The sequence below is a fragment of the Dermacentor variabilis genome, chromosome 8 (assembly GCF_050947875.1).
Source record: "Dermacentor variabilis isolate Ectoservices chromosome 8, ASM5094787v1, whole genome shotgun sequence".
In the NCBI taxonomy this organism is placed as follows: Eukaryota; Metazoa; Arthropoda; class Arachnida; order Ixodida; family Ixodidae; genus Dermacentor; species Dermacentor variabilis.
In genome coordinates, this window is record NC_134575.1 from 168,235,276 (window position 1) to 168,259,395 (window position 24,120).

The 24,120-nt window shown below is 47.1% G+C and overlaps 1 protein-coding gene across 7 annotated transcripts in view; it reads right to left on the minus strand.

Annotated features, from left to right (window-relative positions):
- The window catches only part of LOC142590715 (beta-hexosaminidase subunit alpha-like), a 254,126-nt gene that overhangs the window by 142,491 nt on the left and 87,515 nt on the right, over positions 1-24,120 (minus strand). For all 7 annotated transcript variants that reach the window (XR_012830233.1, XM_075703140.1, XM_075703137.1 and 4 more), the window contains 2 exons: positions 21,423-21,531; positions 20,172-20,376 (listed from right to left, as the gene is read on the minus strand). Coding sequence is in view for 6 of the 7 variants with exons in the window: in XM_075703140.1 (XP_075559255.1) it covers positions 20,172-20,376; positions 21,423-21,531 (314 nt within the window). In the remaining variant the exon portion in view is untranslated. The remainder of the gene's footprint in view (positions 1-20,171; positions 20,377-21,422; positions 21,532-24,120) is intronic.

Below are 24,120 nucleotides of genomic sequence, written 5' to 3' on the forward strand. Positions count from 1 at the left end.
GTACTCGCTGGGTAGGAGCAATTCTACAGCGGTCTTTAACAGCCAAGACACCTTGTGAAGCTTTAATAGATGTGTTTGGTCGATGTGGAACGCCAGAACTGATATGTAGCGACCAAGAGACAAATTTCGCTCGAAATTTACCAAGGAGCTAATGGATAGATCAGGTGTAAAAAAGGTTCGCGATGCCTGACCACCTGCAAAGTAATGGTATCGTTGAACTATGAAAAGGTACCTCCAAACGTATGCTGCAGCACGTAACCGGGACGCACGGAAGAGATTGGGACCGCTACGTACCTTGCTTGCTGTGGGCGTATCGCGAAGTGGCGCACGACATCACTGGAAAGTTACCATTCGAACAAATGTATGGTCATGCACCAAATGGGCCCCTCAGCATTCTATGTAAAGCGTAGACCGGTGAGTGCACCACCCTGGTAAGACTAAGATAATCTAGCAGCGGTGTATCTAAAGGAGCGCCGGGAACAGATGAGCAATGCTGCAAACGTTGTACAATAGCGTAGAAGCGAAATGCAGAAACTTTATACACAGATGTATAGCCTGCGATCGAACCAGAAAGAGTTTTCGACAGGGGAACAGGTCCTCGCCATGCAAAGTGAGGTCGGCAGCAAACTGCAACCAAAGTGGCAGGGACCCTTAGTCGTGAAAAGAGAACGCGGACAGACAGTTACGTGTTACAGGATACCAGGGATGCTGAGAGGCCGGTCCATGCTAATAAGCTATTACACTATTACGTGCGAGCTAGTAATGTAGGTGTGCTATTCGAGGCCCACGCAGTGTTTGAGAACATCAATATAGCACCGCACACTGCGAAGCCGAGTGGCCGATTTCCTCTAGCTGCAGAGAGAAGTGACCTATGTCCTGACCTGAAGCAAGAACTCAGTGTTGCTCTGGATGAGTATAGGGCCGTGATGTCGGACCGGCTTGGCCGAAGAAAGTTTGGTGAGCACAAAATCATTTGGTTACGCGGTGCTAAGCAGGCACGACCACATAGTACAGGGTACCAATGGCCTTGAGGGCTGAAGTTGAAAGGCCAATGCAAGAGTTGCTGGCGTGGGTCTTTATCTACCCAGTGCAGAGAACGTATGCCAATCCAGTGGTGTGCGCAGTTCAACAGCACGGATCCATCAGAATATGTGTAGATTACTGGAACTTAAACGCCATCACAGAACCTGACCAATTTCCCATCGGAAATGTGACCGAGCTCTTGTACTCTATAGCCAAGGCAAAATACATATCTGTGGTAGATATTACCCGTGGGTATTCGTAAATACCGCTTGACAAAGAATCGCAAAGGCTGACAGCGTTCTTAACAACCAGCGGCTTCTATGCGTGGGAGGTTATGCCTTACGGACTACGCAATTCTGCGGCAACCTTCCAGCGAGTAGTCCACGAGTTACTCCGCAATCATCGTCAGTATGCTTGTGTATACATTGACCACCTAGCCATATTTACCGACACGTGCCAAGATCACATGCATCACGTGCGGGCAGTATTAAGAGCAATTTAGGATGCAGACCACATGGTAAACTTGGTAAAATGGAAATTTGCGCAGCCACAGGTTAAGTATCTCGCAAACGTAATGGGATCAGGTGCACATGCTCGAGGCTCTGATAAGGTACGCGCTGCCCAGCAACTGAGGCCGCCTAAGGCAAAACGTGAACTGAGGAGTGTCCTCTGGCTTCTCAACTTCTATCGAGACTATGTTCCTAGCCATTCAAGACAAGTCTTGCCACTGACAGGAATGACAAACCGAAGCGTTCCGAACACACTGCTGTGGAACTCGGAGGTACAGGGTGTGTTCAACTCAGTTATGCCCTCGCATCAATTCATGAGTTGACAGCACCACAGCCAGGCGAAGCTTTTCGTTTGGACAGGCGCGTCGGAAGTTGCAGTTGGCGCTTTCCTCTCCCAAAAGTAGGTCGAATCGAATGACCAGTCGCATTTCTTAGTAAGAAGTTGGCCCATCGCAACAAAATTGCTCCACGGTTGAGCGCGAGCCGTTGGAATTGTTTGGGCGCTAGAGTAGTTTGGGTACATGGCTATTTGTCACAAAAATCAAAATAATGACTGACCATGATCCTTTTCAATCTCGCGCGGCCCCCTCCAGTGCTAGGCTAATGCGCTGGGTATTGGCGATCTAAATGTACGACATCGAAATCGTTCACATCAGAGGTGCACTGAACAAGGCACTGATCAAGCACTGAAAGCACAGAACAAGGCTGCTGATTCACTTTCACGTCTCGGATGATCATTCGGGATGTGCTATATATTTGTGCAGTCAGTGGGCTGTTATGCTTGGCTCAGACGGGTATATTATCTGATATTTAGCCATTGAACTAGTTTCCCTATATCGAATCACCCTGCAGGATTTTGTTTCGCTTGTTCAGAGACAAGTGTTAAACGTCGTTTTATGGTTGCTCTGACAGATGAATATTTTGTGTATAATGTCGAAATGTCTTCTTTAGCATGTGGCATTCATTTGCCGGTACGATCTATCGAGGTTAGGATATAACTGACATTGATTCCGTAGCTCCCTTTGAGTGGGCTGTGGGAGACCTTGCGGAGCACAGAGTGGGTCTCGCGTGTTCGGACAATCACGATGTGGAGTGGTGACTGTGAGAGACACTACGCAACAGGACGATTGAAACTATGTTGCGTTTAAGTGTCTTGTGACAGAGGAGTCAAGCCCACACGAACTTATCGAGACTGTTGATTGCCTCGCGGAGTGCTTCATAATTGTTTTTGCGTTGGTAGGATGGCGAGGCTTTGTTTATTAATGCGAATGTCAAGTATACTGCAATATAAGCATAGCCATATGTGTTGCTCTTCAGCATTATTACGTGAAGTTATCATTTTGTGTGTGAAATGGAGATCGGTCCCGTGCGCCGGAAAACGACTGATTTAAATTTTGTCGGAGCAATTTTTTTATCATGTTACGTAAACATCGAGTGTCCAGTAACACTCTTAAGAGGGGTGGAGAAAGTTTGAGGCTATGGAGTGGCTGTTGTTGTGTTGCACAGTTTATGCGAGTGCAGCAAAGCGCAGAGACATTTCAAACGCTGCTGTATCAGCCAATGACCGGAAACGAAGGACGCGGTTCGGCTCCGCAAAGAGGGGACGTGGGAGGCACCAAGGCATGGAAAGAAGCACGGCTTAGTGGTTGCGCCGTAGAGGAGCCGTCAAGTATGCACTCTCGCTCGGAGCAAAAGGGAAAACGGTCCGAGCTGAATGGGAGCGTTCGTGGAGACGGGCATGAAGAGGTAGAGGTATGCTTGAGGTCACCGCTAACGTCCATGCTCTTTCCACATGTCCGGTTCACCTTTTCGGTCACGAATGCGCTTTGTTTGTGGGCCTCGCCGCCAGAAGGGGAAGCATAGTCACGGAAAGTAGGCGACGCGTCAGATGCCCATCCTGTTTTAGTGTTTGGCATACGTGCGTGCCTTTTGAGAATGCGTTGCGAAATAGCGGTATTTCTACGACCACTTAGCCGGCTACGACCGATGAATGCTTTTGTGTGCGATCGCATTTGGGTCCTCATAACGGTGTTTGGAGCGTTCAAGCAAAGCGGCCCACAGCTGCATGGAGGATAGGGCAGCCCATTGTCCAGCACACATGCCGTCAATAAGCCGTGGTTTCGTGGAAACATTCTCGCAGCTCGCGTGGCGGCCACTTTCAGGAGAAAAGGAGAGAATACCAAACCGATACTCGAAGCCTAACGAAGGGGGGAGGAGGATGATACGTGTCTTTGAGCAAAGCTATCCTCTTGCGTGTTGTAAAGGGTGCCACTATTTCCACTAATGCCATGTGCGTCACGAAGGCAGTGCTATTGGTAGGAATAGTGTGAACCTGCCTGCGTGATAGGCTGGTTTGTGACTCTTGCGCAATTGAGGGCTTAAGTAGTCATGTTTTGTTTGTGTGGGAAGGAGCGGACGTTCGGACTTGGACCGGGACAGACGCCTTGGCATTTCTACAAAGCGTCTCTTTACCGGACAACGGCTCTTCCTTCTCGCTGCCACCGTGCACTCGAGCCATTGAGGGGCGCCGACTTCGCACCTTAAACACCTTCCCTCCCTAAAGGGACACTAAAGGTTACTATTAAGTCAACGTGGACTGTTGAAATACCATCACAGAAACCTCGAAACGCTTGTTTCGTGCCAAGGAGAGACTTATTTTAAGAGAAAATGCGTTCTGAAGTGTCCGCGTACCTCTAGCGCAGTTCAAATCGCCCGCCCTCCGATCGAGGAGTACTGACATCATGGTCTCATAGTGACGTTGCGCCATCGGTGAGTAGAACGGCGTCCGCAGACGGCGCTACGGCTTTTCTGCGCAAAACGCAAACGCGCGGCCAGAAACAGAGCCAAGACAGAGCCGACAGCAGAGCGAAAGCGGGAGTATGGTGGCTAGCGGAAGGAGAAACGAATTACGTCCCACATTACGTCCCACGGTACACGGAGCGTCCGTTTTCGTTAAACTATAGGCTGCGGCGAGCTCGCAGCGTGGTCGGCGTGGTCTGTGAGAAGTGGCGAGCCTTTTCGCACTCACAACAGGGCATAAAAAAGTGCGAATCGACGCAAAACTCGGCCTAGAAACGTGCTTCGCCACAGCCAGGGCTCAATACGACCCAAGCTGGCACGACCCAGATGTCGTTTCCCGCACCGCCACCAGGCACCGCTACTATACCTCAAACTCCAGCGCAAGACGCCCATAAGCTGGTACTTCATTCTATGACGCAAACTTCGGCGCACGTCGCAATGGACCCTGACACCGACAGATTGGCTCGCGATGGTGGGCTCAACTTCAGCGATTTCAGCACCGGTGAGCGCGACCTGCGGCTGAGGGCTCGCACTGCCGGCGTCGTTGCGTACTACGACGGCGGCCTCGACACCGGCTCTCCGGAGCGGGAAAGCAACGAGGGCTTCCCACGACATCACATGTACGTGGCATTCTCGCTGCTTGTTCAAAATGAAAGTTTCGCGAGCCAGCAGAACCCTCACAGCACGACGCGATCACGAAACTACTGAAACTCTAAAGCGTGCGCGGCGCAGAGTCGAGCGCGCAGAGTCGAGCGAAAACGAAACCGTTCGATCACCCATACTACTCAAGGGTAACGTCAAAATGTTATTTTTTCTTTGAATCGAATAGACGTCGACAAGTAGCATTTTTTTTTCGTTTTATAATCGAATGAAATATTTTTAATACGAGTAGTTGAGTATTAGTAACACAAATTATGAGGAGTCCTTTCGTCATTGGGCTAGTACCGGAATGTCGCTGGGGGGTCTCAAATCGTGTCATGCATTTACCTCAATTTCTCGGTTACTGAAGGTCTGTTCGCGATTATATTGATGCCTTAGACGTTCTAGAACATTGCTCTACCACTTTAACTTGAGTTTCTGGTAACCTTTAGTGTCTCTTTAAGTAGTGTTGATGCTAGCTGGGGATAAAAGGGAAAGGAAACAAACTCCACCTGCACTTTGAGATCGTTCAAATGTTTTATGGCGGCGTTCACTTCGCCCGTGTGTCATACGATGTCAAAAACCGCGAAAACTCACCTCATCAAAGTGACGTGTGCGCGTTCAAGACGCATTAATATGCAAAAAAAGCTGAATATTTATTTGAATAGCCGGAAGCTGCGCAGTTCTGAAAGAAATATAACATAGCTGCCCGTGGATCACTCCAGCACTGGATACTCAGAGCTGCCGGAAAGCATGGATTTATTTACATATAATAGACTTTTTTTGCGTGGCAGTATACACTCTAAGAACAGTTTACACCCTTTGGCGTGCCCCTTCTGCCACACAACAATGATCGTCATCTGCCTTGATGCGTTTCCTTTCTTTATCGCTGCGAGCCCGGAACTTTCCAGTAGCGAACGGCACGAGCGTTGTCAGCATAGAACAGTTTACACCCTTTGGCACGCCACTTCTGATAACGCGCGTGCCGTTCGTTACTGGAAAGTTCCGGGCTCGCAGCGATAATGAAAGGAAACACATCAAGGCAGATGACGATTATTGTTGTGTGGCAGAAGGGGCTCGCCAAAGGGTGTAAACTGTTCTTAGAGTGTAGTATGCGTTCGCACCAACAACCCTTGTAGCCACTAATCTGAAGTATTACGTTATCAAGCCCCTTCGGCACATATACAAGATCGCTCTGCCACATATTATTTGCTGAGAATACGTTCTGGCAGCATTTTTAACCTCTCGTTGCATTCCGCCTCGATTTTCGACCAGCCTGTGGAAGGTAACTATGGGGAAGCGGACCATTCGCAGACCCCGACACCATCCTCTTCATCCGGATATCGGCTTTCACTGTGCTAGCACGGCCCTATCGAAACCATCTCCACTTCAGTGTGCTCCTCGCCTCTTGTAAGCCAATTCGATAAGAAAATGTGGTGAGTATATCCCTTTGGCGTGCCCCTTCTGCCACACAACAATAATCGTCATCTGCCTTGATGCGTTTCCGTTATTTAACGCTGCGAGCCCGGCGCTTTCCAGTAACGAAGGCACGCGCGTTATCAGCATGATAGCATTGCCGACAGGAAATGCTATCATGCTGATAATGCCCGTTTTTTTTTTCACTGATCATGCCGGTTTCAAGGAAGGAAGGAAGGGAGGAAACGTAAGCAAGACAGATGAGGATAATTCAGTCTAAGAAAAGTTTACACCTTTTAAGTCGTATCTTGCCACGCAACGATAAACGTCATATGTCATGTCCGCATTTCCTTTCTTTAACACTGCCAGCCCGGTACCTCCCAGTAATGGACGGTATGCGTGTTGTCAGCATGACATAGCATTGCCGACAGGAAGGTAGCGGTTGTGGCGTTTTCAAGAAAAGAACCGCAAGCAGGGCAGATGACGATTATTGGTGTGTGGCCGATATACACGCCAAACGGGGGGAGGGGGGGGGCGTAAACTTTTGTTAGATTGTTGTTGTGTGGCAAATATACATCCCAAAAGGTGTACATTTCTTGACAGTGTATAAACGAGGAGTGCTTTTGAGTGGGCTATTCAAACGATGCTGCGCGTTACCGCTGGATGCTTGCCTCGGTCTTCACGTGAATTTTACGTCAGGAGATTGAAGTAAAAATAGACTGGAATAGTTTTCTGTTATATGATGCTTTGTTTCCTTTTGTCGTGACCATATTTCGCTCTGAACATGCTATCTTTGGCTTTGAAGATGCCAACTGAAAACGTTTGTGGCACTATTTTTTGAGTAATGAATGCTCGGATGCAGAAACAGCAAAAGATGAAATAATCTAGTTCGTGCACTGGATTTCCTTGAAAATGGTGAGGGGTTCTGTTTCCGTCGATTTTTTTTTCTTTCGAATTGCAATTTCATAGCGACCTTTTCAGGCTTTGCACAAAATTCATTTTCTTCTTATAGCACCTCCCTAGTTGTGCTTGATTTTTTCTTAGATGACAGTTTCGTATATGTTTGTAAAACTGTGACCTGTGTACGCAAAAGTAGCAGTTTCTGTTTCGCGACAAAATGTCCTGATAACATCGTTGCATACTGTGCACTAACGTAAATAATAACTGTCTCTTTGCCTTTTTGCATACGTTTTGTTGAATGTCCTACCTGCGTACTTCTTCTTCACTCCTGTAAGGGCCTGCTGAGGCTCGCAACGCAAAATAAATAGCAATTGTACGGGTTTGAATTGCACTTCAGGTTGTACAAGTGGCAGCAGAGTCAGACACCATTGTATGACAGCCCCTAGGATCACCCCGTTTGCACCGTCGTCACTTCTGCGCTCGACGGATCGTCGTGCAGACAAATTTTAGAGCTTGTTCTGCTTGTACACGTGTGCTTACCATGGGTCGCCAATTCACCGACGTCGGCGACAATATCGCCCCCTTGACCCTTACGAACTCGTTCTGTGCACGCCCGAACACACGCTTCTTCCATCTGCTGATTATCAAGCCGCACTGGTCACATCAGTGCTTATTTTATGGAAGCATAACATTGCTACGGCATGAGCCGGACGAGGAGAAGAAGGGGAAGACGTAAGCTGGCGGGGCCTCGGGACGCCATCTTGACTTCACCATCAACCTCGTCCCTTAAATAAAGCCGGTTCAACATTAACCTCAACAGTTTTGTGGTGGTAGTGCTGGGTACTTCGACCAAGACGACGGAGCTGCTGCAGCAAGTGCCACGCCGGAGCCGACGCCTCGCTCGACTGCCTCCGACACCGCTTGAGATCCCGATGTCCCATAGCGGCGACCAAGAGCCTTCTCGGGCTGCTCCAGTGCGAACAACCGGCACCTGGATGCATCAGATGCAGCCCCGCCCTTTCTCAGGAAAATTCGGCGAGGACGTGGAGGAATGGCTTACCCACTACAAGCGTGTGAGCAAGTACGACGGCTGGAACTGCACTGCTCAGCTCGACAATGTCGTCCTGTTCCTCACAGACACTGCGCTAGTGTGGTTCGAGAACCATGAAGATACTTTCACAACGCAGGACAGTTTCGTTACAGACCTCACAGAGTGCTTTGGCGATTCCACCACGAAAAGGAAGCGGGCGGAGCAGACATTGGTTTAGCGCGCTCGAGTCCCTGGTGAGACCTGTACTAAGTGCATAGCGGCGATCCTGAAGCTTTACAAAACGGTCAATCCTCGAATGTCCGAAGAGGACAAAGTTGGACACCTTCTCAAACGGCTAGCCGAGGGTGTTTACAATTACTTAATCAGAATGGAGAGTCTCACATCGGTCGCCGGCCCCATCAAGCATTGCCGCACGTTTGAGGTCTTGAAGCTGCGCCGTATCACGCCAAAGTTCGGCAGGTAAGCGAATGTCACAACGGTGGCAAGCGTTGACGATACCGACAACTACAGTTTTCAATTTGACCTTGCGGCAACTATAAGGTAAATTAGTTATGGACTCCAACAGAGAAACACAAGGCGATGGTCCTGTCATATGTGTTCCTCTCTTTGAATCTGTTTGGTGCCATTTACTTTTACTTGTTCTACCCTCGTTGGTGCGGCCTTTAACAGCTTGCATGCTTGTTACCTGACACTGTTATTACTCAGGTGAGTGTTATATGGAGATATTTTGGTATTCAAAGTGATGACGAGGATGTGCTGTACGTTGGATTCTCTAGTCAGCATATTGCCGGCTATTCTGCTGCTTCTACCATGCGCATATTACTTTCATAAATCAACTCCTGCTTTTTTTCAAATGCTACAAGGTTTATTGACAGTTAGCGGTTTAGCGGGTCCAGTGCAGAAGGCAGACGAGCAGTCCCAGCCAAAACGATGGCGAGCCAAAGCAGCGTCAGCGACCCTCTGGTCTTCATCTTCCTCACTTTAGGAGCCATGCGGCCGCAGTATCATTTGTGCTATCTTGGTCATTGCAATGGTTCCCCGATAGAAGAGTAGCCATCCTGGTGACTCACGGTGACAACACTACAAGGGGAACATAATAAGGTTTAAGCCGGCTGGCGTGCACTGTGTCGGGACCGTGACGCTTCAGGTCGTCCGATGGAGCCAGTGGTTCGACCACAGTTTACAGCAGATGTACAGGGTCCGGGGCAGGCACGTACCCAGGGCGGGGGGAGTCGGTGGGCCGCGGCCCCCTCCCCCCCCCCATCAAAATTAAGCGGCATAGCCCCCTCCCGTACACTATCCACCCACGCCCCCACTACCTTCACATACATTCCTAAAGCGCCGACAAATAAGTCTACTCGGCGGTCAACATTTTGCTGCCTTTTACAGCGAAAGCAGTGTATAACTTACGTAGTTTTTTTTCGACGTCCGTTAACAGAAAAATCATGATGTGGGCCGATCCTGGTGATAGTGCAAAAAGGGTCCAATATCAATGGCACATAGCCCTGTGGACTCGGGAACCTGTAACGCACCCTTCGAGATCTTCGGGATGGGCCCACGTATGAGCAGCGCTTAACGCCTGCTTCACCTTCGCCGCGGGTGGGCACGGTGATGCAATACATTCGGTATCGGCCTACGTATGGGGAGTTCTTAATGCCTGCTTCACCTCCGCCGGGGGTCGGCCCGGTGTTGCACTATTTTCGAGAGCGGCCCACTTATGGGGAGTGCTTAACGCCTGCTTCACCTTTGCCACAGGTCGGCCTGATATTGCTGTATCTTCAGGCCGACCCACAGCGGAATGTGAAACACTTTGCTTTTCGTTTTAGAGCTTTGACTGTCAGCTTTCGCAGCCATTCCATCTTCACAGAGTAGAATAGTTGTCAATTTTTTCACTCCTTCTGGATGGTGGTAGTTATCGGCATCTTCTGGGGTGTGGAGGTCAGGTTTCTCATCGATTCGGTGCCCACGCGATTAACTGAAGATCAATTCAGTTGTCCCCATCTATTAACGGTATGACGGCTATGGCTACCACCGGACTAAAAAGAGGCTCACAGTGATTAAATAGATCCCATATGAATAATGTTGGATACGGACAGAAACTGAACACAAATAGTGTCAGAACTGTCTTCTCCTAGTGGTCAATAAAACTGGAATTGAGGGATGTGAAATCACAGGGTCAGAACTGACCCCTTGGGCTGGAGTTGACATACTGCATCGTGATGGAGGAACCAAATCAATCACTCCTCCAGAGTCTGAGCTTCCTAATCCTATTAGCATTGTAATACCGATTATATACATTTTAATTAAGTAGGTCATTATTCAATAATGCAGAAAAGAAATAAAGTATGTAAGAAAGGATGAAAGATATACATGGAAAAAATAGTGTCATTTAAATAAACTAAAAAAGAATACCGAAGAAACGAAGTAAGAGACGTTAGTTTTAGAAAGAAAAGAACGAGATAACAAATTCAGGCATTCGCACACTTGAATGAAGGAAGAAAGAGGCGGAGAAGGAATTGTTTTCGGTTAGTAGACTTTACAATTTGTGTCAATTACCTAAGGCAATACCTGAGCTTCTGCAGGCTGTGGAGACTGGTAGAGAGAAAATGGTACTTTAGCTTGGAAAGAAGACGCCATGAAGACAGGACAGACAGGACGAGAACTGGCAGGACAAGAGGACATCAACAGAAGACGTAAAAAATTAATGAATGTAAGTCAAGAAAAGAGCAAGACAGCAATAAATATTGTATAAGTATGCATGCAAAGGAAAGAAAGAAAAGAAAAACTGTGCGAGTCAAGACATGACATTATTACTTGTTATTATGTATTGTGTTCATGAATCATTTCAATAATTCCCGCAACCTTCCGTTCCCTTGGCTTTGGTTTCCCTGGTGGTTGACTCGCCCCCCCCCCTTTTTTGTATTACAAAATTATTTGACTACGCTCATTTTCATTTATCTTTCCAATTTGGCAGCCTGCAATAATTTGATGCAGCAGGCAGGGCTTAGTTTTTATTTTAGTTACTTTTTTTATTGCCCCACACAATCTTTATGTCCCCATCTATTCCAGCAGGCAGAAGGGTAGTTTATTGTTTTAATTATAGTATGTATTTATAATGCCCAACACAATTTTTATTTCGCCGTCTATTCAACGATCACGCGCAACGCTGTTGCTTCGTTAGTTCAACCTTCTTTGTTTAGACTGATGCAGGGGCCAGGAAAGGGATTCGGTTTATAGTCAGCTGGTCTGTATGCTTGTGGAACGAGTTGTGAGAAAACGACAATTGCGTTGAACTTTTCCTTTTGCATCATTATTTCCTCGAGTGACGGCTCGCCGCGACGCTGGCAGATCCTTGGAACCATATATCCGCGATATGGGTTAGATAAGGTGGAAAATAAAATATTGCGAAACAGTGTCCATCATCCGACATTGCAATAACCGTTCAACCCTTAAGCACTATGACTGTCGCCCGTTACCTCATCTGGTTTTTCCATAATTGTACAGCACTTTTCGAGCAAAATTGGCAACTGGAAACAAGAGTCGCAAGGAGATGAGAAATTAAGCTATCTATACTAAAGGAGAAAGCCAAGGTGACAGCCAAACAGGGAGGAAAAGCGATAACTGTTTGTAAAAAATTTATTAATAACATCTTTTTATTTAAAAAGGAAGTAAAGAAAACGCCGCCGGATGTGGAGAATAATTCCGTGTGTTCCGAATGACGCTTCTACAGTTATCAATAGAGCCGCCTGACGCAGCCACTTCCCTTTTGTGCTAATGGGGGTTTTTTGTAACCTACGTCTAGTACGTCTAGAGCCGCAGCGTCGTGCTCTCTGCGCGGTTTTACGGGACCCGTGACCACGCATCGTTACGTAACTTCCCAAATAACAACACGAGTCGGTTTTGGCACTTGGCAGAGCAGTAAGCGAGGCATCCAAAGGAACTGTGATTGTTACAAAAATATTCATTTCTCTGTAATTATTCCAGAGCTAATTCAAAACCGCTACTAGAAATTTTTATTTTGCACTTTTGCTTGTTAACTTGTTCTTGGCAAGGTTCTTCCTGCCCATCTTTCATGCGCGAGTCCATTTGATGTGGTTCGCTGTTTGCCAAGCAAAGAAGAGGTATCTCACAAACCCGCCGCGGTTGCTCAGTGGCTATGGTGTTAGGCTGCTGAGCGCGAGGTCGCGGGATCGAATCCCGGCCACGGCGGCCACATTTCGATGGGGGCGAAAAGACCCGTGTACTTAGATTTAAGTGCACGTTAAAGAACCCCAGGTGGTCGAAATTTCCGGAGTCCTCCACTACGGCGTGCCTCATAATCAGAAAGTGGTTTTGGCACGTAAAACCCCATAATTTTTTTTTGTATCTCACAGGCGTACCTGTGAGATACACGTTATTTCAATTATCTTTTGCAAGTTTACTGGTATTTATGGCGAATGGTGGGATTATTCACATTTGTACTAGTAAAGGTACCCTCCCCCTCATTCGCATAGAAAACTTCCCTTGGGTTAGCCCCCCCCCCCCCTCCCGCCTCCCGAAAAGAAATCCTGCGTGCGTGCCTGGTCCGTGGTATTGGGCCAGCAGCTTAGACGAAATACCGGGAACATGAGGCGCAATCTATAGCCAAACGAGGGAACTGACACAGCAAGTGGTAGTGCTCAGGTCGCTGTCATGCCGATTGCGCTGGTGAGCTTGACCCTCCATAGGGAAGGTGTGGACCAGTTGGCAACATTCTTCAGCGTACTTGGCTGCTGCTGAAATTGGCCTCAATTCGGTGGAGTCAATTTGGTATGGGAATAATGTATTGAGCCTGCAGACGGGTTCTCGTCCATACCACAAGAAGAAAGGCGAAAAGCCTGTGGTCGCTTGAGTCGCGGTATTGTAAGCGTAGGTTACAAAGGGCCGAATCATGTCCCAGGTGGAATGATGTGATGCGACCTATTTATTGAGCATGTCGCCCAGAGTGCCATTGAAGCGTTGAGCTAATCCGTTGGTCTGACGATTGTACGCAGTAGGTGTGCGGTGGATGACGTTGCACTCGGCAAGCAGAACTCCAACCACTTGGGAAAGACATCCAAAAGACGCCTTCTGTCGTTGAGGAGTTCTCGATGAGCGCCGTGTCGAAGCACGAAATCGCGCATGATGAAGAAAGCAACCTCGCATACTCTAGCGGTAGGAAGGGCTGCTGTCTCAGTATATCGGGTGAGACGGTCAACACCAATGATGATCTATCGGTTTCCAGATGTAGTGCTCGGAAGTGGGCCGTAAACGTGGGCGCCAACGCGATACAAATGTCGCGCAGGGCAAAATAAGGGCTGAAGAGCGCCGGTCGATCGTTGCGCAGGAATCTTGCGTTGTTGGCAGGCTTCGCAAGCAACGATATACTTCAGGACAAAGCTGTACATGCCACGCTAGTAGAAGCGTTGGCGCAACCTTGCGCAAGTTTTCAGGACGCCGGCGTAAGCACTTGATCTGTGTGGGTCGGCATGAAAAGCAACCAGAGGTCGGAGCGCATGTGACGTGGTATTACAAGAAGCCACGTGCAACCTTCCAGTATATAGTTGCGGTGATAGATCAGGTTGTCTGTCACGGTAAAACGAGAGACTTGACGGCGGAGCGCGTGGGAGGGCGTGGTGGTGGTACAATCCCACAAAATGTCAAGCACGGTAAAAATCCATGGGTCCTTTTGTTGCTCCCAATGCACGGACTCGACGTTGAGCACTGAGAGAGCGGTGTACTGTGCCAAGGGAGACGCTGTATCATGTGGTAGAGGAGAGCGAGGGAGGGCGTCCGCGTTGGAGTGCTTGCGGCCAGACCTTTATGCCGCTTAGATATACACTTGTAGCCGCAGGGCCGAGCGACCGAGGCGGCCCGAAGGGTCTTTCAAAGTAAAAAACCACCAAAGAGCGTAGTGGTGCGTGACGACGTAAAAGAGTCGTCCGTAACCTTTGTGAGGGTTCGGCTCGCGTAGGGCGACAATATATTCGTTATAGCTCGGCTTGGGTTGCGGGAGCACCGCACCAAGGCCTATGCCGCTTGCATCCACGTGTACCTCCGTAGGCGCCCGAGGATTGTATTGCCGGGGTATCAGAGGAGATGTGAGCAGCTGGCGTAGTGTCTAGAATGCGTCATCACATTTAGGAGCCAAGTTAGACATGCTGGTGCCAACGATGAGAAGGCGCGTCAAAGGAGCGATAATGGTCGCGAAATTGCGCCCAAATCGACGAAAATAAGAACAAAGACCAATGAAGCTCTGGAGGTTCTTTAGGGACATTGGTTTAGGGAATTCGGGGACAGCTCGATTTTTCGCAGGATCGTGGAGAAAGCCGTCTTTGGAAACAATGTGGTCCTTGATTGTCAAGTTGCGAGCTCCAGAGCGCATTTTTTTATATTCAACTGAAGACCAGCGTACTTAAGACATGTCAAAACCTGGTCGAGACGAGAGAGGTGCGTCAAAAAATCTGGAAAAAAAAACACCACGATGACATCAAGGTAGCACAGACAGATGTTCCATTAGAGACCGCGAAGTATGTTATCCATCATGCGCTCGAAAGTATCGGGCGTATTGCAGAATCCAAGTAGCATGACGCTAAATTCATATAGCCCAGCAGGAGGGACAAGCCCTGTCTCAAGGCGATCGCATGCGGCCATGCGTACGCGGCCATGCGTACCCAGCACCTCCACCAAATGCTAAGCGGTTTGTTGACGGTTAGCGGGTTACCGGGTCCAGCACAGAGAGCAGCCGAGCAGTCTCAGCCGAAACGACAGCGCGAGCCAAAGCAGCGACACCGACCCTTTGGTCTTTGTCTTTCCCACTTGAGTAGCCATGCGGCCGCAGTAGCGTTTGTGCTGTCTTCATCATTACACACGTGACAATATTGATAAATCAACCGAGAATCAGTGGTGCAAGTGCGTTCTTAGTCAATACTTCATCGCAATTCTTTCTTATTTTTCTCTCTTTTTTATCCCTGCTGCGCTGAGTATTTATTTCGCGATCGCTCACCTCCTTTCCGCGCACCCTAGTTTGAACCCGCAAAGGGCAGCCCACGCTGCACCATCTGCACAAGCGCCCACTCACGCAAAACAACATTTTTGGAACCTAGCCTACACGCGAGCAACTGTGCCGGCACTACTGCGTTATTTAAAAGACACAGACTTTGTCGTAAATTGTGTGACGAAGAGTGTATTGTTGCGTCTCAATACGGCAATGAACATTTCATGGACGCATACCACGAGGCAACCCCCCCCCCCCCCGCCATTTATCAGCGCCTATCCAGAAGCCGACGCAGAGTTGATGCCGAATGTTGACGAATCAACAAAAGACCACCTACCTGAACCTGGCAACCTGATGTAATTAATGAAAAGGACTAACATCAAATGCTATCGGGGGAACGGCTTCGGCCTCTGATTCCCACATTGCTACGCGCTTGAACTATATGCGGGGGCGAAGCCGCAGTATAGGAGGCTGAATTGCGGAATGGTGCGATATTAAGGGCGGGATTTTGCGACCGATTCGACAGTTGTGATCGACTGCGAAACTCTCACCAGATTTCCAAGTCTAGTCAGCTAGTCTAGGGTAGTTCTAGTCTAAGGAAGAGGATGGTATTAAAAGCGGAGACTTTTCGTGCAGTGAGGCGGTGCTGACGTGTCCTGATGTGAACTCAGACATTTAGTATGCTCCTACATGGAGTGGGCTGCCACATCTGGAGCCAGTGTCATTAGTGTTGATAATCCCTTTCTTCTTCATTCCTACTACATGACGTACTCGTCGATGGGCTCGGTGGATTCCTGGCCCAAACGCCAGCTGAAGCCGGAACAGCACGTATCGCCTTTGCAGACTCTGTGAGAGCGCCCACAGAAACAGTTCTGTAGTGTTTATGTGTGTGTGCTTTTCTCTTCTTTTCGCAGTATTTTTCTCGCGTCTATCTTATCCCTTTGGCCGCCGCCCACTACATGACAGCCCACCAGAGGTAATCTCTTCTTGACAGGCCAGCCTTACCTTTGCTTTTCTCTTTACCTTCCCGATCAATATCAACCAACTTGCCCAACTTCAGATTGTGCCTACATATGGCAAGTGGAAAGGGAAGACATAGTGACAATAACGTTACATTAGTTGGTACATTGTTGTATATCTGTGAAACATCTTTGTGTTTGAATGTATATTAAGGCAAAAGCCTTTGAGTGGCTTGCTCCGATGGCTGATCCCCGTAAAAAAGTTGCAGTTTCGGCCGAAGGGTGAAGCATCGATGGGGAGGGCAAATTATGAAACAGCCATACGAAGTAAGGATGGTACTATTATCGGCCCTATTAAGTTGTAAGCTTTCATTTGCTAACTTAATTAACAAGCGTGGTGATGAACACAAAGCACTCCATAACTTCGAATGCTTACTGTCAAAACGCTGGCGTGAGGAAACGCGAGAGCAGCAACTCTCTGTAGCTTCAACGCTAAGTGAGCTCCGGGAACACAGCACGTACGAATGTACGAGACGCAGACAAACCTAGACCCTGCCCCCAACGTAGAACATTCTAAAGATAAGGCCGCGCGACCTCGTGCAGCTGCCACATGCACAGTTGCAGCAGGAATAGAAAGCCGGCCTCCTTCTCTCCCCTCCCCCTGGTGCCTCACAACCTTGGGCGCCTGACGCGCGTCGGAAGACCGTGTGCTTCCTCTCTGTTTTCGTCCGTTTTGCGCGGGCCCGCGTTTGATCCCCGATCGTCGTCTCCCCTCGCACGTTTTCACTTGCACATACGACATAGGGCGCGGGGCGACGATGTTGTTGCTCTTGCACTTTATACAGAACCCCACGGTGACGCTGACTGCAAAAATGCGCTTGGATTGTTCATTTAATTGCTATCGCAAAATGGCCGCCACAATAAGCTATCGGAATAGAAAGCTGCGTCTAGTCAAGTGAGATGGAAAACATCATTGTCAGGATTGATGGATGATGCTTATAACGGCGCGTTTTGCGGACAGGACACAGAAAAAATGCACACATGACAGTCGACGAACACCAAGTAAGCTTTACTGCGGAAAAATTTACACGAGCAGCAGTTGCTGCGCAGAAACATTAGAAACTACATTGCCACAGCGCACTTTGTCAGCACAGCAGCAGATCATCATGTGCCACTTCATTACCGAAAGTCCTAATCTGCGCAAGATTAATGACACATTTTTAACCATGCTATAATGCATTCTACGGTCTTCATATCCGCGGTCTTCCGATGCTTATTGCGGAAATAGATCTCTTTTCTTGATAAACTAAGTGACGCAGTGCTAATGCAACCTTCTCTTTTTTTATACAGAATGCTTCAAACAATCCCCTCTCTTTTTGGGCATTGAAACTTGCGAGTATAAAAGGCAACACGTGGAAGTACACCAGAGTACATGGGCACCTTTTGCAGTGGTCAGTCAAGTGACACCCTGCTACGAAAGCCTGCACATTTGCTTGATGCTCCCTCAAAGATTCAATATCTCAAGGACCAGTATGCCCGACATAACATTGTAGCATACAACCTCCTTTGCCGCATGCTTTCTTGCGCGCTTTTGCGAAGTGCGTGCAATGTTCACTGCACGGAACCTCCGATTCGGTTGTCACAGTACGCAACACAGAAATTACTTAACAAAGGCGCGATGCTTTACCTTATGCAGATCCTTCACGCAAAGACAAGGGATCTGCATTGGGTCATGCATCGCGCCTTTGCTAAATAATTTGTATCTTAGATATTGTGACAATCGAATTGAATCAAGCGTTGGGAAAGCATCAGGGGTAAAGGTTTATAGATATGTAGATGATTATCTTCTTATCATGCGTGGTGTTAGAGAGGACATGGAAAGCCTTTAGGTTAGACATATGTTCGATAAGTTTAAGGCCAGTTGCGGAGGGCTGAAGCTAACACATGAATTTCCATTGAACAGGGAGTTTCACTTTCCGGACTTGCGCTTGATGCTTTGATATGATGCTGTGCGCTGGATATATCAGCCAAGATCAAAGAATGGTTTGTTGAATCATCATTTGGCCCACTCAAAACTTGATATGAGAGGCATCGCATTGAGTTGTATTAGATGCGCCCTCGAACGGTCATTCGAGCACTAAAACTCTGAGCGTGAACAGCCAAGTTATGAGGCTCCGGCAAAGGGCTTTTCCTAGTGAAACTAGCGCTTCTGCTGTAGAATGTCTTCTTGGTGAAGTAGCGTCAAGTGCACGGAGTAGGGGAGCTGAGAAATAACGGCCACGTAAGACTGTGGTGGTGCCTTTTTTCCTAACCTCTCCCACCGCTTGAAGAAAATGGCCGGAAAGGGCGGCGTTTCCATAGTATTCTCCGCCCCTGAGAAACTGGCACCTATGTGCCGTGCAGTGATCCCTTGTCTTTGCGTGAAGGATCTGCATAAGGTAAAGCATCGCGCCTTTGTTAAGTAATTTCTGTGTTGCGTACTGTGACAGTCGAATCGGAGGTTCCGTGCAGTGAACATTGCACGCCCTTCTCGAAAATGCGCAAGAAAGCATGTTGTGCCTTTCGTAAGCTGCCAAAGGAGGTGGTATACCACACTCCACTCTCCTGTGGGAAATGTTACGTCGGCCAGACTGGTTGTTCTGTTGGCGACTGCTTGAGAGAGCATCGAGCAAGTGTGCAGGCTTTCATAGCGGGGGGTCACTTGGCGGATCATTGCAAAAGGTACCCGTGTACACCAGTGTACAGAGGCACTTGTATACTCAGAAGATTCAAGGCTCGAGAACAGAGGAAATTGTTGGAGGCATTTTGTATAAAAAAGAAGGAGAAGGTTGCATTAGCACCGCGTCATTTAATTTACCAAGAAAAGAAGATATATATTTGCACAATAAGCATAGGGAATCAGCGAATATGAAGATCGTAGAATGTGTTATAGCGTGGTGATATATGTGTCTTGACTATTGCGCAGATCAGGACTGTTAGTAGCGAAGTGCGATATGGATGATCTGCTTTTTTGCTGACAAAGTGCACTGTGGCAATGTTGTTACTAATGTTCCTGCGTAGCAACTGCGGCTCGTGTAATTTTTTCCTCAATAAAGCTCATTTGCAGTTCGGTGTCTGTCCTGCGCGTATTCTTTCTGTGTCCTGTCTGCGAAACGCGCCGTTATAAGCATGTTCTATCAAGCGCGTAACCAACTAGCCCATCTAAGTCTGTTAATCATCACCAGCAATGGCTCAAACCACCGTAAGCAAGTAGAGATGCAGTGGCTGAATATGAATGAACAAACGAATGAAAGAAAGAAAAAAGGAAAGAAGGAATGAAAGACATAACGAAAAAGAAGAATTGCCTAAAGAACAAAGAAAGAAAGAACGAAAGAAACGAAGAAGGAAACAAAGGGTGAATAAAGGAAAGAAAGATAAAATATGCTAGTGCATTAAGTGCTCTCACGTGTCGCTGCGGAGGTCGGCCTCCAGCGCTACACCGTTTACTTCCCACTGGTGTTCCTTATGCCTTCCAAAGAAGTCTGTCGAATGGTATAACCTAATGTGCTACCACGTGCGCAGCAGTATTTCGCCTTCACGTGTTGCAGGAGTGCACCGATAATTTTGTTTTATAAATGCAGAGCTATAACCCTATTGTTGCGCATGAATGCTCATTTTTGTTACGATTGCCAGTCAAGCTGTACATCGGGTACTCGCATTTTCACAAACACTTTGTATCATTTGTTCTCCTGCTGTGAACACACTGCCCTGCAGTATTCTAATATAAACAAAAAATAAAATAAGTAATCAAGAAAATAAACAGACAGTGGCATTTATGGACATTTTACTGAGCCACTGCAGTAACAGTTGAAACTGTCAGGGCACATGCAGCGATTGCTCACCAGCAGTCGAAGTTGACCTCGTCTCCCCCCAGGTGGAGGTACCGGTCAGGAAAGACGCGCGCCACCTCGGCGAAGAAGTGCGCCATGAAAACATACGTCTCATTGCGCGTCGGGTCCACAGGGCCCAGCTCACCATTCGGCACGTCACCTTTGTAGCATGTGGTCAGCAGCTCGGGGTACGCCTGGCCCCACGACAACGTGTGGCCTGCAGTTCCACGCAAACAGGCAGGAGTGATAGGTGCTTCGCGTAGCCTTCCTTCTATAGCATATAATATCTCGCTTTACGTTGTCGCCGACACCTATGAACATGAAGATGTTTAGACTTGAAGACGTCCAAATAGATGCTTGAACGAACCAGAACATAACGATAAGGCAGCTAGCTGCTTGATCAACTCCCACAAAAAAAAAAAAAAACTACATTTTGTTAGAGTTTTAAGGCAGTAGGAGACCATATTAAAAGCCATAATCCTCAGAGAAGAATAAGAAATCTAGCTTTACAACTACCGCACATTATCATTACAGGTTGTTAAACAAAGTATGTCGCAGACTGCTATACTGAATTAGGACATTATCGTACTAAACTTTAAAGTAATAACGTGAATATTAGCAGCGAAAACAGAATAAACAACTACATCTTTATAAATATAAGATTTACGATAAATAGACACACAGATATACTTGTAGTAATTAGGAATGCAATAATAATATTTAAACATCTTTTAAAATTATGCGCACACAGTAGCCTAATTACGTAAAAATCTAGACACAGAATTTTAACCCATACTTGCATTGCTGGCACATGCACTGGAGGAATTGCTGGAACGAACTAATATTTTCATTTCAAGGAATATAGTAGACAGTTTTTCAGCTCCTGAATAATTATTTGTGATTTTTCAAATTTATTAATAAAAGGTAGTGTATTCCACAAGGAAATAGTTGAACACAACACTCTTCGTTAGCTGTAGCTAGGGCAAACTTCGCTATGATGAAGGTATTATGCAGTGCTAGCCTTGCTGAGGGAGTATCAGTTCGCGATGATTGAGCGATAAAGGAATATGAAATTTGAATGTTCATTTCTTTGAATATGATGCTTCCAAACTAGGGTATGAAAAATTACATATTTTCACCGTCTTGTAGGAGAAAGCTTATACAAAAGACGACACACCCAACCTTCCACTTAGTATTGCCCCTATGCTCTCAATTACAGGTAGTGTCATTCTCAGTGAGTAATGAAATAAAACGATGCCTCACCGGGAGTATCGAATTCTACCATGACCCGGATGCCTCTGGCTGCGGCTTCGCCAATCACGTACTGTACGTCAGTGGGCCTGTACACGTGCGTTTCAGGATCGTAAGCACCCTGGAAAAATTCCGGCAGAATACATCTCCCGATAAGTGATGACGTTAAATCAATTAACATCAAAGCAATGCAGACACACGCCGTACTGTCACCGCAGAGATACGTTACGTATGAAGCGTGTATGCAACTGGGACCTTCTGTCGCGCTTCCTTGGATGGATGGATGTTATGAACGTCCCCTTTGGAACGAACGTGTGGGTGGCCCTACCAAGCTCTTGCTATTACACTGCCTAATGTCCCACCTGGCTGAATAAATAAAAAAGAAGAAAACAAAACCATAATGTATACCAATAACCAATTTTTCTAACCCTCTATTGTGAACTTTGTTTTTCTATATCTCTGCTTTTTGTCGCTTCCCTATTTTTCTTCCACCAATCTTCCAATCTCCTCTTACTAATTTCTATTGTGGACATGTTTATTTTCCCCCTGCTCTCGCTGAACCTAATGTCTTTAAGGAGGCCCGTGATGCCTAAATAGACCGCTGGGCAGATACCTTCACATTCTAATAAAACATGCTCCATCGTTTCCCTACATTTACAGAAGCAAGCCATGGTTCTTCTCCTTCACGCTTTACAGGCGCGTTTTCTAAGGCATCCTGCTCTCGCATCGAAAAGTAATAAACTTCCCTTTGAGTTATCGTAAATAGTTTCTTTCCTGATTTAGTTTTTTCCTCTTAAGCAGTTACTCATGGCAGGTTGTTTTTCGATTGCCGCCACCCATGAGATTATTTCAGCCTCTCTGACTTTCCGCTTGACGTTCTTTGTTTCTGTGTTGCTCATCCTACATGCCGCATACTTGCCTGTAAGCTTTCTAGTTCTTTTCCTCCAATGTGAATCAATGTTTTTCCTGTACAAACACTTCAACACTCTTCCAGCGCATTTACTTTCCTGCATATTCTAAATTCAAATGATCTATTTTACTGCGAGCTTCCCCATTTCAAAACTTGTGCAGCCCATATCACCCTGCACAGCTTCATTTGCGCTCAATGCGAGGCCTCCCACTGACCTCTGATTGCGGATGATAGAGTGGAACACCGAGTGGTACCGCCGCAATGTCTACGAATCGCGGGTGTGCGAATATAAATTTAAACAAGGTTGTTTGAATAGTTGTGACACTGGGTGGAACTCCTTCTGCACTGGATAATTTTTTAAATATGTTTTGTAATTGAAGAGTTGGCCACAGCTTCTGACCCAACATGGAATCGCAGAGGTTTTTTGAAGCATGTCACATACTCAGTGACCGAAGTCGGCTTGAAAGAAGTTAATTGAATAGCGGCACATGCCCAGTGTCGTATACGCAAGTGGCAGAAGTTGACTGAACGGCAAGTTCCGAACCTGGTCCTCTCAGCACAGCAGCACATCGATCTACCCCTCACCCAAGTTGGATATAAAACAGACAGACAGACAGACAGACAGACAGACACCGAAAAGTACGTCAAGTATCCTAAGTATGCTAATCGCAATATTAAGCCCATACGTTGTTTCTACACTGCAGCAATTCATGAATACAACATGGAAAAATCTGTGTACTCTTCACTCTCGAGTACCTACAATCTTTTCAGGCATAATTACTGTTCTTTCTTTGCTCCCGATGACATGCGTATTGAGCATTTCACTTTCTTTCAAATGACGAAGTGTTACATCCTACCGTCTAGCCAAAGATAATCTCCATTTGTGGAGTGATTTGCGCTTATAGCGCTTCGGTGACGCGTACAGGGAAGGTCGGCAAGACCGGGCGTTGGATTTAATTTGTTCGTTGCCTCAGCCCACCGCAGAGTCGCCCGACTGCCGTTTTTACATGATATACCATCTCGACATGAGTTCACGTGAGTTTTTACGTTCGCCTCAATCATAATTTTCAACGATCTTTCTTTTTTTCAATTGGTGTGACTAGCCGATATTGTTGCATTGGTGATCCACGCATTTCTTCGTTGTTGCAATAGTGTAACGTTTCAACGACTTTTCTGTGTCCTTCTGCAACGTGTAATATTTATTTCAACAATGGTAGTGCTATTTGTATAGCATATAGTAAAAATCACTTGCTCTGGTGGTTCTACCTAAAACACAAGAACAGAGAAATTGTTTTGATCCTAATTTATTGCATTGCCTTATATGTTGTTGGTTACATCTAAAAGTGAAGGTTGTCTTTTTGGTGATAGTAAACTTTTTAATGCTTCTAGCATTCACTGAGAACATCACCCTGGTTTCGGTATGTCTCTCCCTTTCTCTGCGCCGAACATCTTTCCCCCCAACTTCGTTAACTGGAAGGCCGCAGTCAAACGGGCTGCTATGCCGTGGAAGCCGGTTTCATAACCAACAGTCAGGCCAACTCGGGTTACTGAGTATGCTACTCTAGGCAGTTTGCAGTTCTACACAGGTTGCGGTCTTCATTGGCGCCAATATGCGGCACTAGTCATAGCACTCATTATTAAATTTCTCTCGGGCAAACATAGGTCCTTGGTAATAGGCCACCTTTCATAATAATGCCGTGGGGTACGTGCCGCCTCTCAATCACCCTCTTTCACGCCCAATTGGCTCCTTGGGTTCGTGCCACTGGGTATGCGAAATCTTTCATATTAATCTGTGTAAGA